This window comes from Protomyctophum bolini (assembly GCF_963924005.1).
Source record: "Protomyctophum bolini genome assembly, chromosome: 20".
Classification (NCBI taxonomy): Eukaryota; Metazoa; Chordata; class Actinopteri; order Myctophiformes; family Myctophidae; genus Protomyctophum; species Protomyctophum bolini.
In genome coordinates, this window is record NC_137881.1 from 20,473,189 (window position 1) to 20,492,194 (window position 19,006).

Here is a 19,006-nt window from a genome sequence, read left to right on the forward strand (position 1 = left end):
CAGTGCACTCATTATTCCAGAAATACTATTGGCCCTGTTTATAAGGATGCACCCATAACCATACCAGCCATAATGACGCTATTTGCTTTTTTAATTGTTCAGCTAGCATACTGTGTTGCGCACTGCATATATATAGCGGATAACCTAACCGGGGGCCAATTGCGTGTGCCAGCGACAGATGGACAAAGTCACAATGGCCGAACCGAAAGGAACATTTTTAACGTTTTCAGATGGCGGAACCTCATTGTGTGAACCTCCAGGACTTGTCTGAATTGCGCCGGGTCTCCCTGCAGTGCACAATAATCATCCCATCCTCACTCTTAGGCACAACAACAACAACACAGCCTCATGCTAGGCTATAGGGCACAAAATAATGGCATTCTTTCATGAAGAGGAAGGGCATTTCTGAAACGTGGAGGGCGAAAGCGGGCGCACGGCTCATTCCAAAACCCAGGTGGGGTTCCGTGTCCCCCGCCCCGCTCGCGCACTTTCTCCCTCTCTGTTCCCTTTCTCTTTGCATCGCTCCTCCAGACACGGCGGGGGGGGGGTCCAGATTATTCCCTTGGTCGTGCTTCCTGGGGCAGTAAATACTCTGAGCGGCTCAGGAAGCAGAGATCACCTGCTGACACTTTCAACACAACGGCTCTGACAAGTGCGAGCCGCGGAGAGGAAGCAGGCAAAGGTGACTGCTGCAGTACGTGCTCGCCAAACAGGGTCAAGTGGGCGACTTTGTGGATCCATTAATGCTTGGCAGCCAGCGGTGGCTTGTTTACAGTGCAGCAGTGTGAGAGAGCAGTGTTGATTTCGTCGACTAAGAGGCCTGTTCGTCCACCTCGTCGGACCACCGTGGTTAGTAAAAACAGAGAGATGTGTTGTGTGAGCGGTGACCACCGCGTCGTGGCACGTCATGTTGTATAGCTTTCCGTGGTCAAGCAACCTCGCCCCGAGGTCGCGCGCACACATCCGCCTCGTTGACGGCAGACCGAGACAGCGAGTGATGCAGTGTGACACGCTTGAGTTTTCCTCGGCCTCACACCACGCCAGCTCCCAAGGCGTGAGTTTTCCTCGGCCTCACACCGCGCCAGCTCCCAAGGCTGCCGTCGCAAGCGGCCAACGGTAATGCCGTCAATGTATCCCGTTTGCCGGGGGCGGAGAAAAGGTCATCCCTCCGTGGGACGCCCAACATAGCGCTTTCATCACACCGCTGTGACTCTTCTCTACCCCCCCCCCCCCTAATTGCCTGGCAAACATCTCAGCAAGCGAAAGACAAATATCCCTTTTCTTCCTGTGGATATTGTTCCGGCTGAACTCTGCGCGTCACAGCCTTAATAATTCAGCTCCAATTTATTTCTCTCGGTCTCTCATGTCCTCCCGACACTCTGCATTTCACCTCGTTTTCTCGCCTGTTCTCCTTTATGCTCTCTCTCTTTCTCTCTCTCTCTCTCTCTCTCTCTCTCTCTCTTGGCGTGTCTGTGTGTTTCCCAGATGCCACAGACCTTTTGGCTAGGGCCACCGTGGGGCTGGGGGAGGGGGAGGGGTTATCACACTCCACACCATAATTTGCTGGCTGTCCAAGTTTCACCCAATTAAACGGGACCCTATTACGGGTGAGAATGAGCAGTAAGTGGGGAGGAGAAGAGAAGAGTGGGGGAATGAGGGAAAAAAGAGAGAGACGGAGAATGAGTAGCCAGGGAATGGCGGCGGTGCACTTTTGTGCCTTTGTTGTACCCTTGCTGGGTTTGGCATTCTCTCGCTCTTTCTTTCTTTCTTTCTCCCTTTTGTCTTTCACCGTCTCCCTCTTCTCCTGCCGTCTCTTCGTTGTCTCACGAAGACAAGACCAGGAAAACAGCTGTTTTCTTTCTCTTTCTTTTTCTTTTTCTTGCACAGATAAATATTTCATTCCCCCCCCCCCCCTCCCCTACCCCCCAACCGTGGAGTAACCTCAACGACACATAGCAATGTAGACGCTCATCTTCCCCCTGATTACTCCACTGTGTGAAATGGAGCTGTCCGCACAGGACGGCCTTTCGAACGCACGCACACACACACACACACACACACACACGCACCCCCCGTTAAGTTCCAATGCTCTCTGTAAAGTTTTCTTTACATGGCACCCTCGTGTTCTTCGCAGCCTAGTCACAACTGAGTTGTCACATTTTTCTAAATTGATTTGAGATTGGAAGCACGTGGAAATGCCTCCAGCTGGCTGGGTGTTAATGGCATTTGGGAGATTATAAGATACTCTTTTTTTTTGTCCCCCTGTAGGTTCTTTAATTGAGGGAATGAGACGTACACTTAGTGGGATTGAATTAAGTGCGGGGAGGCGAGCACGCCGAGCAGCGTCTGGACCGTCCATGTGACACAGGACCTTATTGTGGACAGTACAGGAGTCAGCTAAATGTGTTCGCCTGTAACCATGGTGGCTGGTTGATGAATTAATGTTTGACGGTGTGTGTGTGTGTGTGTGTGTGTGTGTGTGTGTGTGCGTGTGCGTGTGCATGTGCATTTACATTACATTACATGACCTCAAGCACTCTTCTCCCATTACTTCTCCTCCTTTTCTCTAGAGCACGACCGACGCTACAGTTCTGGGTCCAATGCCGATTGCGATTTTGGAGAGTCCTAGTATAGATTACCAATGATGTTTGATCAATAGTCTGTAAAAAGCTGCAAAATCAATTTGAAAAACGTATATTTGATTAATGCAACTTGAACCGTGAACATTGTCCTTGATAGATCATTTAATTTATTTAACCCCGTTCTATTCTAACAATCTTCAAAAAAAGACGATCTACAAGTTTGTGCGACACGTTGTGAGCGTGCAGACAGTAGGTCGTCTATTTTTGAATATTTTGTTGTCACACATTAAAGATGAGGAGATGAGGCAGATTTTACTCTGAAAAGCCCCGCCTTCCATTACCCACCACAACCGGGAGTCATAGTCTTCCGTTACAACCTTGCACTGTCATATTCCAAACGGGATGCTAGTTTAAGTCAGAACTGAGGGCAGAACATTGCCGTTTTGATCAAAACCATGGAGACCATGTAGATTTAGAGAGAAGAGAGTTTAGGCGGGCCATAAACAAGGAAGTGAACGGCTGGTGCGCATGCGCAAAACATGTGTTAACACGTTGCCAATGAGGCCCATAGGGCAGGAGCTGTAGCGTGAGTACCCCCCCTGGACATGTCGTAGCAGGGACCCCCAATCCAACCCTTGATTCTGAGTGTCGAGCGGCATTGGGTCTTTGGTATGACCCGGCTAGGGATTGAACCACGACCTGTCAGTCTCAGGGTGGACACTCTAACCCCAATGCCACTGAGCTGGTAACACCAAACAATGACCAAACCGATCAGCCAAACCATCAGCCAAAACGATATATATCGGACGGGCAGTGTTTTCCTCCTCTCTCCTCTCTCCCACTGTGCTTCTGTGATCTCCCCTCCTGCAGTATCTCCTCTCCTCTCCTGTTGTTCTGTTTGGCAGTGTGTCATGGCCCCGTGGCGGCCCACAGGCACACACTCAATCCACCACCGTTTCACTTCTCCAACTACTCTCACCACCATCTCTCTCTCTCTCTCTCTCTCTCTCTCTCTCTCTCTCTCTCTCTCTCTCTCTCCCTTCATCTCCTCTGCCTTCATCTCTGTTTCTCCCTCTGTCTGCTACAGTACATGCTGCTTCTCATTCTCTGCTTCATGATCTCTCTTTCACCTATCTCTCTCTCTCTCTCTCTCTCTCTCTTCCCTCTCTCTCTCTCTCTCTCTCTCTCTCTCTCTCTCTCTCTCTTCCCTCTCTCTCTCTCTCTCTCTCTCTGTCTCTCTCTCTCTCACTCTCGCACCCGCACTGTTTGTCTCTGGCCTCTCTGACCCCCATCTGCAGCCCAGCCATCCGTACTGTCTGTCAAAAGGCATGGGGGCATAGTAGACAAACACACACACACACACACACACACACACACACACACACACACACACACACACACACTTGCGCATGTATTGCTGTTTGGGTTGACTCTTCCAGCTGGAAAAGAGAGGGTGAAAGGTCAGAGTGAGAGAGAGAGACAGAGAGAGGTGGTGGTGGAGACAGGGGGAGTGATGGGTCAACGTGCCTGTAATGTCCCCACACAGTGTAAACACTAACAGTGTAAACAAAGCCACGCCCAAGCTTCTATCCCAGCTCAGAAGGCGCCGCATGCAAACCAAGACTCACCCCGCCCTCCATGCTGCCATTCAGCTAGAGAGGCTGCACACAACACACACGCACGCACGCACGCACGCGCGCGCACACACACACACACACACACACACACACACACACACACACACACACACACACACACACACACACGCGCACAGCATGAGGCAGAAATCTCTCCATGTAGTATACAGTAGCGCAGCAGCAGCATGGGGTTGGCCTGGCAGCGGTGGTGGTGCAGGACTTTTGTCCGTATGTAATTATATCCCAGAGAAAAGCTGCTGCCCTTCCTTTATTATTATGCCGCCCCCCCACCCCCGGGTCCCTCGCTCTGCCAGAACCCCCCAATGTTTGCTTCCGGAAGTGTCTTTTGATTCCGTTGAAATAGAGGGTCGAGGGTCGGAGATGGGAGCATTCTACTGTATATGCTGGGCTGAAAGCTCCACTACTCTGTGGTTTTTGACAGCGGTGGAAAATAACTAAATACATTCAATCTAGTAAGTACAATTAAGTACTGTTACTTAATTTAAAAAAAAATTAGGTGCTTTTACATTACAGGAGTGTTAAAAAAAAGTGATACTCTACTGACTCCACTATATCTCAGAGGCAAATATTGTACTTTTTCCTACAATTATTGGACAGTTTAGTAACTCGTGACTTTGCAGATTTAGATTATTTTTGAATTTGTGAAAATAGCCCATCAACAAGCTCACAATTAGATTATTAATTCAAAGGAGCTTTATTGGCATGAAACAAAACATACAGTACGTTTACATTTGCCAAAGCAAGTGTCAAAATATAAATATAAGCTCACAGCGACACATTGTGAGCTTGTAGGTCAGCTATTAAAAGGAAAAAAAAGTATGGCACATTTTAGATTTTGGTGCTTTTACTGTTGGTGCCTTAAGTATATTTGATACCAATACTTTTGTAGTTTTACTCAAATTCTGAATATGGGAATTTGTGGCACTTTTACTTAAGTAAAAACTTCCACCAGTGGCTTTTGAGCAGTTGCCTGCAAGCTCCAACGTGTGCCAACATCAGTGCCCCAAAGCCCCCGGGGAGGGGTGCGAGGAGGAGGCAGTGGGCCTCTCCTTCCCCCGTCTGCCTGTGCGTCTTAACAGTGCAAAGTGACCCAGTTGTATTGTCTGGTGGATTATAGTGCAACGCTTGTGGTAGGATATTTGTGTAACATGTAACAAAAGTCGGGCCGCAGTGCTCCAGTGTTCGTGTGCTCTAAGGGCTTTTTCTTTGAACATATATATATACTTCTTCCAACGCGTCCCGAATTCCGAATTGGGTCTCGAAAGGGCCCGTGGATATATGTTTGACTATGGAAGCAGCCGTGGCCGGGGTCCTTTCCTCCACTGAGTGCGCTCGTCGTTCCTCCAGTTAAATTGTTAAGTTATTGGGCTTTAATCCGTGTTACTCGTTATTCCTCGGCTGTGTGCTGGGACTCATTAATGTGTCTTCCACCCTGGTAAGGCCCTGCCCTTGCGACGACCTTTGGTCTAAAAAGAGAACGTTCCCCCATCACAGTGTGATTATCACAAAAAAAATGAAAAAATGAAGCCCACCGGGGATTTGCTCCCTTATTTTTAAATAAAGTATGATATATCTTAAATGAAAGAATCCAATTAGGTTTTTCCTTTTCTTTTTTTTTTTAAACAGGAAGACCCTAATGTAGTGTTGCTCACATTATAATAATTTGTGTCAGACAAAATCCTCTCACTGAGTTCAGAATTAGCTTAGCATTAGGCTTTGCTTAAATAACATTTTATTTTATTTCCCTTTTTTTCCCCTTCCCTCAACCCCCTCAGGTTACAATGTAAGCTTGGGCGCTATAGCTTGTTTGTCTGTCTGGAATTAAGGGATAGTTGAATTTAAGTGCTTTTAAAGTAAATGTGTCGATGGACAGCCCTCGGGGGGGAAGTGCTCCCTTTGAAGAGAAGATAACAGGGAAAGCGGGTCATGAAGAAAGCATTTTCTCTTTGATATAGCCACCCAATTCATTAGCACAGTGGGAAAGCTCTTTTTATAAAGCAAGCCTGCAGTGTCAATGTAGCATCCAGCAAGGAAATATGCATTATCCATCCGGTAGACACAACACATGCGGCACCAAGCAAGCACGGCAAAATGCACTCTTAACAGTTTGACTCCATAAAATGCTTTACCCGCTATTTAATCAAATATTCTACGCTGCCGAGTTTTATTACCTTTAGAGCATACGCTGAATTATTAACGACGAAAATCTGGAGAAGAATGGTCCGTCGGCATGTTTTGATCATCAGTACCAGCGGCCATTACAATGCGCTACACTGTAGCGCATTGTGCTACAAACATCGGTAGCATTATAAATTAAATACAAAAAAACCCTATTCCATTTCTCCCCCTCTATTTCCCATTCCAAGTGCATTTGTCTTATATGTAATGCCAGCGCCGCTATTCTAAAGCATCCTCAGGTACATATTTAAACTTTTTCCACGTGGGTAGATCTTGTTGAGCTGGTCATTTTGAAAGTTTGGCTCACAAGTCCTGTGCAACAGGATCCGCCTCCATGAGGCATTGTAGTCCAAACAAACCCCCCGTCCACTTACATTGAGCTCAATTTCCCAGAAGCCCTAGCAGCCCAGATGATGACTTGATTTCCGGTTTCGTCATCATAACGCGACGGCCTCGTCATCAGGTCCCGGATAAATCAGCTGTTTCTTTTTTATTCTTTTAAAACAGCGAATTAAACGCATTAAATAAATGTCGGGTATAGCGTTTTACGCACGGTGGAACACTGGATTAAACAATTAGCGGCCGTCAAACTGTTAATATCGCTCTGAATGTGTAATAATGAACACCCCGAGATTTCACTGTGCATGTGCAAAACATCTTTCCCTGTTTTTAGTATTTCATCTGGACTTTGGCCCATAATCTTACGGACTGTCAAGCATCCGCCTCATACATATTCATAGAATGCGAGTAGCTGATAGTCCTGAAGGCTGTGCGAGGGCTGAACTGTATCCCCGAGACGGCCATAGGAAGCAAAAGGTCCTCTCCCTTGACTAGTTAGAGGCAATCGGAGCAAGTCACTGGGTCAACGGAGGTGGGTCTGCGCGTGCGAGAGTGCATTGCAGGTAACGGATAAAGGCCTGATGGCTCAATTGTGGGCTGGGATGAGATGAGGCAATCAACGGCTGTGTCTGTGTACTCAAGTAGGCTAGTATACTAGGTTACTATGTTCTGAGGTACTTTTACTTTACTGGAGTATTTCAGTTTTTCCGTACTTTTACTTTTACTCCACTGCATCTCAGAGGAAAATATTATACGTTTACCCCACTACAATTGTTTGACAACTCAGCTCCATATATGGATACATTTTATACGTTTGAAAACATATGCAATTGGGAATTTGGGACATTCTGCATAACAAGTACTTTCTACTTTGGCACTTTAAGTATATTTTGATAGCAATACTTTTATACTAAAGTACATTTTGATTACCTACTTTTTAGTAGGCTATTTCTACATTGCAAAACTTTTACTTAAGTAAAAAGAAATGTCAGCGTAGCTTTTTACACCACTGGGTTACAGATAAGGCCTGATGGCTCAATTGTGGGCTGGAATAAGTGAGGCAATCAGCGGCTGTGTCTCTGGGAAGACATGCACCTGTCTGTCTGACGTCTGTTTCTGTCAGAGAGCGAGAAGGAGGCGAAGATATCTCATTTTGCCTTGTTCCATACATTTTCCATTCCATTCACCTCAGCTCGCATGCTAATTAACTGTCGTGGTTGCCATGGCGTCTCCCTGTGTGAGCGTGGGTGTGTTTTTGTATGTATTATTATTTATTTATTTTTATTTTACATCTTCTCTTCTCTTCAGCAACTTCTCAAACTAAACCTCTCATATATTGTCCGGGGCTCCAATAATATGTTGTCTGGAGTTTATTCAGCTATTGAATGGCGTTGGCTCCCTGCGGCGCTAGACATTGTCGACACATTGACCCGTTAACGATCTGTTGGATGCTTTGCGCTGGTGGTGATTAGTGACATTAAAATGGATTCCAATAGGTAGTTTAGTAGAAAAGGGATTCACGGCAGCAGGCAGAATAGGAATGGCACTCTGGTCTAGTATAGCAAGGCTTTTGCTGAAAAGGCACTGAGACAATAATCGTTTTTTTTGGGGTGGGGGGGAACTGAACATTCTCATTAGGCAGAGCGTAGTCGATCTCTTATTCTGTTTTCCCTCTTTCCTTTGTGTCCGTGTGTCAGCTGCATTGTCCTTATAGCCATGCATCCGATCTGCATTCGTTTTGCACATTTTGCTGTTATTGTCGACATGTCTTCTTAACATGGTTCCAATGCTGTTACAAGATCTGTGCTCTGGTACCAACGATGCAAAGCACAAAGAATGATCTCTGTTCTATTCTTCTTTTACAGGAGAAAAAGAGCATTAAAAGTAAGATATGGTCCTAAACTCTTTTTTTTAATTTTATTTCATTTTAATTCTCTTTACGGGCAAATTAAGGCAGCATGCTTGGCTTGGTTGTGCTCCCACCCTCGCTCTTGCTTGTTTTTGGTTTTCCCATACCTTTATTACCTTTTCATCAGGGTCATGAAAAAAAGGGAAAAAAAGACATTGCCAACATTACCTTTCTGCCACCGTGGAACGTCTAACATAGGGTGTTTGCAGCAGGGAATGTGGGGGCGGGCTCAATCTCACTATATAGGCTTCACTCGCAGGCTATATGGCAAACTAATTTGGGTTTGTTGTAGAGATGTCCCGATGCTGTATCGGTATCGGCCCTTATTTGTCATATCGGTTCATATCGGTATCGGCAAATATGCCAGTCTAACCACCGATCCGACACAGGGGTAAGGGGTTGACACTATGGCAGTCTAACCACCGATCCGACACAGGGGTAAGGGGTTGACACTATGGCAGTCTAACCACCGATCCGACACAGGGGTAAGGGGTTGACACTATGGCAGTCTAACCACCGATCCGACACAGGGGTAAGGGGTTGACACTATGGCAGTCTAACCACCGATCCGACACAGGGGTAAGGGGTTGACACTATGCCAGTCTAACCACCGATCCGACACAGGGGTAAGGGCTTGACACTATGCCAGTCTAACCACTGATCCGACACAGGGGTAAGGGGTTGACACTATGGCAGTCTAACCACCGATCCGACACAGGGGTAAGGGGTTGACACTATGGCAGTCTAACCACCGATCCGACACAGGGGTAAGGGGTTGACACTATGGCAGGTAAATAAAAATGTTGGGGCACGTGGAGTTTCCCAAACTGCAAGTGCACATTTGAGTGAGGAGTCTGCTATAAACACAACACCAGATATATAGCTAGATACAACACGAGATCACAACACCGGTATCGGTATTGGCTAACACAGAAATTGTGGTATCGGTATCGTATCGGGAACGAAAGAAAGTGTATCGGGACATCCCTAGTTTGCTGGCACTCGTGAAAACGATCATTGTTTACATAATAATGGATAAAGTCTTTGTAGTTTCCAATGGTAGTCGCTGACAGCCGGGCTATCCACTCGATCTGTTGCACTGGAGTGGCCACCTTAAGCCCATAATGTGCTTTCCAGAATAATACACCAAACGTAGCTAATCTGAGGCCTGTGCCCAGCTGGGTAATTGCTTAAGACCCCTATTTAGTGGATTTAAGAGGATATCAGGCCGTCTGAGCCATGCAAAGCTATTAAGGGACTTAGATCAGACTGTGATTGCCATCTGTCAATCACCAGATAGAGGGAAAGAAGAAGTGGGAAAAAAAGAAAAACTGTTTCTGTGCTCTTGTCTCGCAGACATGCTCACCTATGATTAAAGTACAACACAGTAACCGCACACACGCCGCACGCACATACACACATACACAGCAGGCCTATAACCGCACATGCTTTATTTGTTAGACTTTTAAAGTAAAAACACATGAGTACCTCCTGTCTCCCTCCCTCTTTCTCTCTCTCTCTCCATGGCGCCTGTCCCTATATCCCCTTCGCCCCCCCCCCCCCCCCCAGTACGATTTGTCCGATTCACGCCACGTTTTTATTTTCTTTCTTTTTCCTTCTTCTCTGTTGTTGTTGTTTTTTGTTGTTGATTTTGATTACTTTGAGGCTGTTGATGTAGCCGAGTCGGCTTATTCATTGTCTTTTGTTTTTGTCATGTGGTTCTTGCATGAATGCAGTGAACGCAATTGTATGTCGGTATAACCCCAACGATTCGCCAGTGATACAATTCTAAACTTCTGCATCCATCAGAGCACCAAAGTCTGACGTCAATATCGGTAGAGGGCGCTAAGTCCACAGGTTCATGTACTTTTTATTTGCATTGGGGGATCTTGGATCGTCTCATATAAGAACTGTGTTTGAAAAATAAACAAATCATGCCGGCCGTTTCACTCATATGGATATGATGAATCAACTGACTGAAAGAAAACACTAATGTTACTACTGCTGAATTAGTTACACTTTCGAAACGGAGGTATCAAATATGACTAACTGACTGTCGTAAACGATACAGAGACACCTCCCTGACAATATCGCCGAGACAGTTTGTTATGTCACAGTTCTTATGAGACGATTTTAAGATGACCCCGTGTTATTCTCCATGGAGAAAAACGTCCATGAACCAGGGGACGAGTGAGTGACGTCGTCAGGACTTCAGCGCTCTATAGTGCTTGTTAATTGTGCCACGGTGACCAATAAGCTCCATTCTTAGTCTGTAACCCAAATGATCAACACGTAATGTAGTACAGTGATTACCAAACGAAATACAATGAGGGAATTCATAGCAACCAATGTCATGTCACACACACACCACACACAGTATATTCCATCCAGATACTATTTCAGTCCATAAGAGTTTCTGTCTTTTAGTTTTGTTTTCTTCCATTCATGTATTGTTCCACTTTTGGCGAAAACGAACGTTTGTCACTGAACTTGTCTCTTTCTCTTTCCCGTGTTCCTCCCTAGACTCCCGGCCCTTGCCTGACGTAGCCATGACCGGCAAGTGCACGCGGGAATGCGACGAGTACGGCCACTCGGACTCCTGCTGGATGCCGGTGCGCACGTCGCCCGAGCGGCGCCCCTCCTCCAAATCGACCACCACCACCCACCAACAGCCCCAACCACAACAACAACCAAAGCTTTCCACCTTCGGCGGCTGCAGCAGCAGCAGCAGCAGCAGCAGCAGCAGTGGCGGCGGCGGCGGCGCCGAGCCGCCCGGCAGCCAGGAGACCCTCGCCGTGGCCGCCTGCATGGCCAACGGAGACCCCACCGCCCCGGTCGCCCACATGATGCAGGGCGACCGCAACCGCAACCTTCTCAACAAGAAGATGGCCTCCTCCTCCTCCTCCTACGAGTCCTTTGTGGGCTCGCCCGCCTACGGCTCGTCGCCCGGGGGCGGCGGGGAGGAGGTGCTGGGCCACCCCACCGAGGAGATCCCCCTGGCGCCCACCGGGGAGTACAAGCCCACCTCCTGCGGCACGCTGACAAGGCGGGAGGTCTACCTGTGAGCCGGGGGTTGGGGCCGGGTTTTGTCCCCTGCTGCGCCGCAACACACATGGCACCAACATATTAGTCGCTTTTTCCCCCGCCACCGCGGCCCTCTCTAGACGCTCTTACCCACCCCCCAACCCCCCCAACCTATAAGCCAGACTCTAAACTCCCCTCCAAACACTTTGATGATAGCTCCTTAGCGAGAAAGCCAAGTGGACATGTAAACATAGTGCTTTTTTTTGTTGCTAGCGCTATAACTCTGGCACCTCTCCTGGCTAACATATAGGGGGAGGGGGAGGTCGGAGGAGGTCTGTGAGGGTATTTGAGGACAAGAACATGGCTCCTCTGTTGGATAGGCGGGCCCTCCAACAAACGATCTGCTGCCCTGACAGTCAAACCTGTACAATAACCCAAATCATTTTCCATAGAAATGCATGCACTGTACCATGTCCCCGTGTGCCCCCCACATTAACACTAAACCCCCTGTGAAGTCCCTGACATATGACTCTGTACAAAAGACGGACCGTTTCTCCGTTCCTGTTGTACTTTTGCTTTTTCTAGAATCCCAATGGGTACCTATATACGGCACGGGCCGGCTCCTTCTTTGAAGCGCGTCCGTCTCTCTCTCTCTCTCTCTCTCTCGTCGATGATGTGTCGCGCCGGTCAAACAATATACCAAACGGGCGCTTGTCCTGGTCTCGGCCGTACTGACCCCACGATGGATTGTGTGTGCTTAAAGTGTCCCCCTGACCAGAGACCAAAACCCCGACCACATTGGACACATTGTAAAAGGCTTCGCTATACACACGTATGGCTGGGAAAGACTTGAAGCTTTAGACATTGTGTGAAGGCGGGGGACGCATCTCTTTGGCCTCGCTCTCTTTGGCTCTCAGACTCAAGCCGGAGGGGGTTTGCTACTGTGTATGTCCCACAGGTTTACGCCACACAACTGGTGTCAAACCATGGATGGACGTGACGAAGACTGACTCTACCGTAACCAGTTCGTGTATGATTATATCCTTTATGTTCTTTAAACGTGATAAAAATGAAATGTCGGCCACTGTAAATAATGCATTGGACGAGGACACACGCACACGCGCACACACACACACACACACACACACACACACACACACACACACACACACACACACACACACACACTCAAAACACACTGTCATTCCTTTTGTCGCTATCAGTCTTTTCTCATTTGTCTGTATTGGGGGAGTTGGAGAGCAAAACCACTCGTAAAACTCGTAGAGTTCTTAGAGCCGATAAGCCAATAACTAATCAGCACGAAAACAAAGCATTACAAATGTGTGTACACACTACATGCAGACGCACACGCACACATGCACACACGCACGCATGCACTCCGGCGCTTATGGGCTGAACATTCCTTGGGTGAGGGCAGTGTACATAACATGCTGAGACTAATTTCTTTTTTTTTTTATAAAGAAAATATAAAGGTTGGAACTGTAATGTGTGTATATGCAGCATACAGTCATTGTGTGTGTGTATGGGCCATATATATATATATATATATATATATATATGTATATGTGTATGGTTCTATAACAATGACAATAGGCTATAGTGCATTGTTATGAACAATCTATATTCCCAAGAGAGCTGCAAGGCCAGCTTTTATAGTGTTAAATACCTTTTTTATGTTGTGTGTTAGACTGAGCAATAAACTCATTGGTCCCTCGACCAACAACATCAACTTATTTTATTTTTTCCTCACACACACACACACACACACACACACGTAGGCTTTTCGATGATTCTGACCAATGACCACACACACGCGCGCGCAGCGATCGACCGCATGTCCTTCATCGTCAGCAGACATTGCATTTCACATCGCCAAATCGGCAAAAAGGCATCCTCGAGCAAGAATGTAAGAATCAGCTCAATGGAGATCAATCAAATAATAATAATAACACTGTCTGGGAGGTTCAGTTAAAGGTATGTCGTCTCTGTTGGGTGGAAACCTCCTATGTCCAAAACTGGTACTTTTCAGGATTCAAATTTTAAAAAAGCAGCAGATCGGCGAGCTAGAATAATGCGCTTCTTTTGATACTTTAGTGTCACAGACAAGTTTAGTGTGACCCACAAAAAGTTACAAATAGAGGTTTCTGTCCGACAGTGACGATACACATGTACAGCGGCAAAATGGCTTTCAGGTAGTGTCTCGCTTTAAGTACACACACATTGTTGAGGTCGAACCATGTGAATGTGATGTGTATGAAGTTGAACAAAGATGTCCATTCCAACTCTGTGAGAGCCGGCACTCACGGTCACACACATGCACAAACACACGCACGCGCACGCACACACACACACACACACACACACACACGCACACACACACACAAACAGTAATACACACTGACATTGAGACATTGTGCCTCTGTCCATGGCGAGCTGTGTCTTTTTTCACAGCTACAGAGGCACAGCATCTCAAGACGAAGCAAACAATATCAGATGCAATGGAACTTTTTGTTTTTGTATGTTTAGCAAAAACCTTTGGTTTGATCGGAGCTGCGTTGTTGTTTTTTTTTGTTTGTTTTTTTCCTCTCTGCAGTCCGGCAATCTGTAGTCTGTAAGTACTACTTGTTGTTTGAAAGAAAGTGCTCCTATACTTAACAACTGTATACATAAATATGTACTTTTTATTGCACGTTTAATGGGAACTTACTTCACTTACTGAGAAGGAAGACGAAAAAAAGAAATGCTGTAAAAGAAAATGTACAAAAAAAAATCCTATCCCTGTATACATGAAGGTTCACCTTGTTGCTTGCTTTTGTTATACCTAAACAGACATTAGCCAGGTAGTACGACTTAGTAGACAAGTAGAGGGAGAAAGGTTTTTCGACCATTGAAAACTTGTTTTATATCATAGTTTGTCTTATTATTGTTTGTCATTATCACATATAATCACATTTCTTTCATTTTTGACCGAGCAAATCCAAATCATAAGTATACGGTTTAATTTACAGTAAGTTCAACTTACTCTGTAAAGTGTGATTTTTTGCAAACAATTGTATCCGCATGGTTTTTCATTTTCTTTCCATCTCATATTTCTTTCTTTCTTTTTGTTTAATGGCATTATTGGCATACATCACTTTTTTATACAACAGTCAAATCCGTGGAAATGTATTGCGTGTTTTCCAACTTTTTTTTCTTTTTTTTTCATTATCTGGTGCCACTTTGTAAATTTAGAGTGCTTCTGTAAAAAAGAAAAATCTACAAAAAAAAAGGAAAAAAAAGAAAAGAAACAAAACCACAAGAACTAGAGTGAATGCAAAATATGCAATTGTGCCTTTTTATACCTATTGGTATGATTAAATGTTGGTTCGGAATGGTGCATAACCGATTATGCTGACAACTGACATGCTTACAAAAAAAAGACAAGACAAGACAGGGTGGCGTTTGAGAGCCAACGGAAACGCATCATGCTGATTTGCATATCACAGACGAAATCCCATGATGTCACAAGGCTTGTCAGAGGAAAACCAGTCGGTCAACTGTCAATGAGCCTGAGTCTAATGCCCAAGCAGCTGCTGTGAGGGGTCCAGTCACCCACTTAAGCCTGTAGTTGACCCAGGTCAGGCTAATGGCTCTTTTCCACAACAAGACCCAAGCGAACCGCGCTGTTTAAACCTAGGCTATATTTCACTGTGTTCTGGAGTTGTTTCCATACAGTGGAAACGTTTGTCGAGTGGTTCTCAACTTGTGGGTCGTCAGGACCCCCATGAGAGTCCCCACATGAGGGGGGGGGGGGCAGGTAACAATCGAGTGAATAGAAAATATAGAATAGAAAAAGGCCATGACTGCATCAAAAGTAATCAACATAAAACCTGGCCAAACATTGGCCAAATTGTCAAATAATACAAAGAGGCAAAAACATTTAGAAAATAGCTGTGCTTGTAGATGTGCTATTTTCACTCTGTGGAACCGAGTAAAACTAATTGTAATAGCTCAACTCCTACATTCCAAGTTCTTATATCGGAGTGAGGGGATAACCCAGTTCAAATATGATTATGTTGGGGGGGGGGGGGGGGCGAGGGGTTTCACGGACTGAAAAGGTTGAGAACCACTGCCATACACTATAGGCCTACTGCTCGCTTTCAGATAAGCTTCTCTGACCCTGCTCATGAGGTGGTGCTTAACTCTGAGTTCTGGGATTTGTACCTGGTTATACTGCCATGGAAACGTAAACAAACCATCACAAAACTTTCTTCTGGAAGGTTTCAGTTTATCGAAGGTTCTGGGTTGCCCTTTGTAGTGGAAAAGAGCCATGAGTTGACTGGGTCTGCTCTTTATTCCCCCCAAACAATCTCTTTGCCGACAATAGCCAATCTACAAGCTGACACACGTGAGTCTCGTGAGTCGTGGCATGTGGTTAAGCTTCTGGATCTGCTATTTCCGCCCCGGAAAAGGGACGCCTATTATAGGATTGATGTGGTTTTAGCGTGATGAAATATCCATTCCTAGAATAGTGCATTCTGTTGCCAAAAGAGTACATTCTAAAAAACCTGCTTAATTGGTAGTAATAATGATGATTATAATGGGTTTCTTTTGTGCAGTGTCTCGCTCATGTACATGTTTGACATCGGAGGTCAAGTTAACCCTCTCTGTGCATGAATTCAGCTCCAAGGCCTGAGCGTACCGGTGTGGGAAAGATGGACGCATGAGACATTTGACTGTTTGGAGACCACGGCGCCTAGAGGTCAAAATGCTAATGTGACAGTTAAACCCAGGAAGATGGGAAGCGGGGGGAAGCTGCAAGGGAGAGAGGCAGACGGAATACACACCGCAGGATATAAAAGGATACTTTTAGCTTTTACGCAAACACACAAGCTAGCACGCACCCCCCCCAACACACACACCTGGATGGATTATGGATATGTGGCGATAATAACGATCACATACTTCAACAAGTAATTACAGTATGACCATAAAAGGCTAAACTTAGCCCACACCGGAGCAATGCTAATACGTTTTGACATGTGAATTTAGAAAGTGACAGTAGGACAAGATAATACTGCACATTTTGTGACAAGGGTACTTTCCTTTTCACCGTGGTGACTTTCCCAGGAGTTCAGAACATTGCCAGATCACAATCTAGTGCGTGTAAGCAGTTGGCCACAAAGGTCAGGGCCACGAGCCCTCCATCGTATATCAGTACTTGTACGTACTACGCCTGAGGTGTGTGTTCCGTCAATTCTCTTTCATTATTCGTATCTAGCATTCACAGTGTGTTATGAGATTTGTAATATTAACCATAAACTATTTGTCCTGCGACTTGGATGTTGATATAGAAATTGAGGAACAAGTCTATCATCATTTAATATGAGTCACTATGCACGCAGCTTTAGCTGAACATGGCATAATGTATTGAACGCAAGTCCACTTCTATTTATGAGATATTTTACATAATTTAAGTTGCTTTTGTACAGGTTTCTGTAAATAAATTGCTTGTCATTTTTGTCTCTGCAGAAATTAAAATATAACATGATAAAAACCAAAGTGCTCTCTCCCCTTGTGTCCCGTTATCTTTTTGATTGTATAGTTTTTATTTTATGTAGAGGCATCTATTACTCACAATTCATCATAGAGACAGTACTCTGTGCTGTATATGGGCCAGTGGCAAAAGGCATACATCTCGCCCCCCTCCTTCGAGAGCCTGTTTTGACTATCCCCGCCCCCGCCGGCCGCCCGCCCTCTCGGATGCCGGGAACCGAGGCCGACCAAGATGGCGGCGCCCATAGAGACTGGGAGGACATTATAGGTCTGGTGAGCTAATTCCGACGGTCTGTTTCTGCTCGATGTGCCCCTATAACATTCCGATTTTAGGTGTTGTGTTTTTTAAGACTTTTTGGACACGAGTTTTATTCATATCTATCTCCACCTTCTGTGTTGCAATGGAGCGACTCGAGCGAGCACAGCAAACCAGAGGTACGGTGCATGTAACATTATAAACTAATGTAACATTGTGTGTTTACATTGACTGCTTTTTATTAAGTCCTCTTTGAGCCAAGGGTGGCCATGCTAACGGCGTTAGCGTGATGCTAACGCAGCTCACACAGTGAGCCTATCTGTTGCATACCATTGTCTTACTTGTCAATTCAAACGTTTTTAATGTGACAAGTTGTGGTGTGTTGGTGATCACACGGGACTGATTGTTAGATCAACCTGGGATTTTATAATGGGTACTAAGTTGTGTGCTATGTGTCCATCCATGCTAACATAGCCTTATTGTTAGATCAACCATAATAGGCACTCAGTTGTGTGCTTGTCCATGCTAGCCTAATAATAGCCTATTTTAATTTATTTAGTTGAATTTTCCTCTTTCGATCTGGTGTCGCTTGTTTATCATAAAAGTCCCCATAAAAAAAGTTATGAGCTACTTTCTGTCCAAAATATTCCACAACTATTATTCCGAGCCGCCATCTTGGATTTTTTCAACGTGCGATAAAACAAGACGTGAGGGGGAGCGCTTGTTTAATAGTGTCCCTCCCTCCTAGGGTGTCGGCCTCTTCTTTGGGTGTCTTACCTGCGCAGGTAAGATTCTATTAAACAAGCGCTCCCCCTCACGTCTTGTTTTATGGTTGAAAAAATCCAAGATGGCGGCTCGGAATAATAGTTGTGGAATATTTTGGACAGAAAGTAGCTCATAACTTTTTTTATGGGGACTTTTATGATAAACAAGCGACACCAGATCGAAAGAGGATAATTCAAGCTTGGACTACAGCTGCAATGTTGGTGAGTTTAACGTAATTTAAGACCAGGAGGTCACAAACCAAAAATGGCAACATGGTTGCTTTATTCTGCAACATGTTTACATTTTTTTTTACACATTGTGCAGTGTGCTCTTAATGAATTAACCCATATAGACCTGAGCTCAAATGCTACAAATGTCTTCTGAATCCTGACAGTTTTCTGAAAAAACATTTTCATGTCAAGGACCCACAAATATATATGTAATTGGACGCCGACCCCCCCATCTGAAATGACATCTGAAGACAAATTAAACCATTATGGGTCCAATTGGTCTCAAGAGTACAATAATTGTTAAAGTCTGAGAGGCTAAATCTCATCCAATGGTGAATACATGGTTGGTTATCAAATTTGTTTGTATGTTATTTTAGACTCCTGTTTCTTGCACATTTTAAAGTGATTTGCAACTTGTACTATGGCTGCTATATTGTTGCTGTCCGGTGGAAACCTTGTACCGGTATGTCCCAAATTCATTCAAGCGCATAACAGAATTCAAACGCATT

The 19,006-nt window shown here is 45.4% G+C and overlaps 1 protein-coding gene across 1 annotated transcript in view; it reads left to right on the top strand.

Annotated features, from left to right (window-relative positions):
• pcdh7b (protocadherin 7b) overlaps positions 1 to 15,743 on the top strand; it is a gene marked incomplete at its 5' end in the record, with an annotated part of 157,028 nt that extends 141,285 nt beyond the window's left edge. Inside the window, 2 exon segments of the mRNA XM_080792747.1 lie at positions 8,623 to 8,641; positions 11,190 to 15,743. Coding sequence (XP_080648873.1) covers positions 8,623 to 8,641; positions 11,190 to 11,731 — 561 coding nt within the window. The 3' untranslated portion in view covers positions 11,732 to 15,743.
• Between the last annotated feature and the right edge of the window lie 3,263 nt (positions 15,744 to 19,006).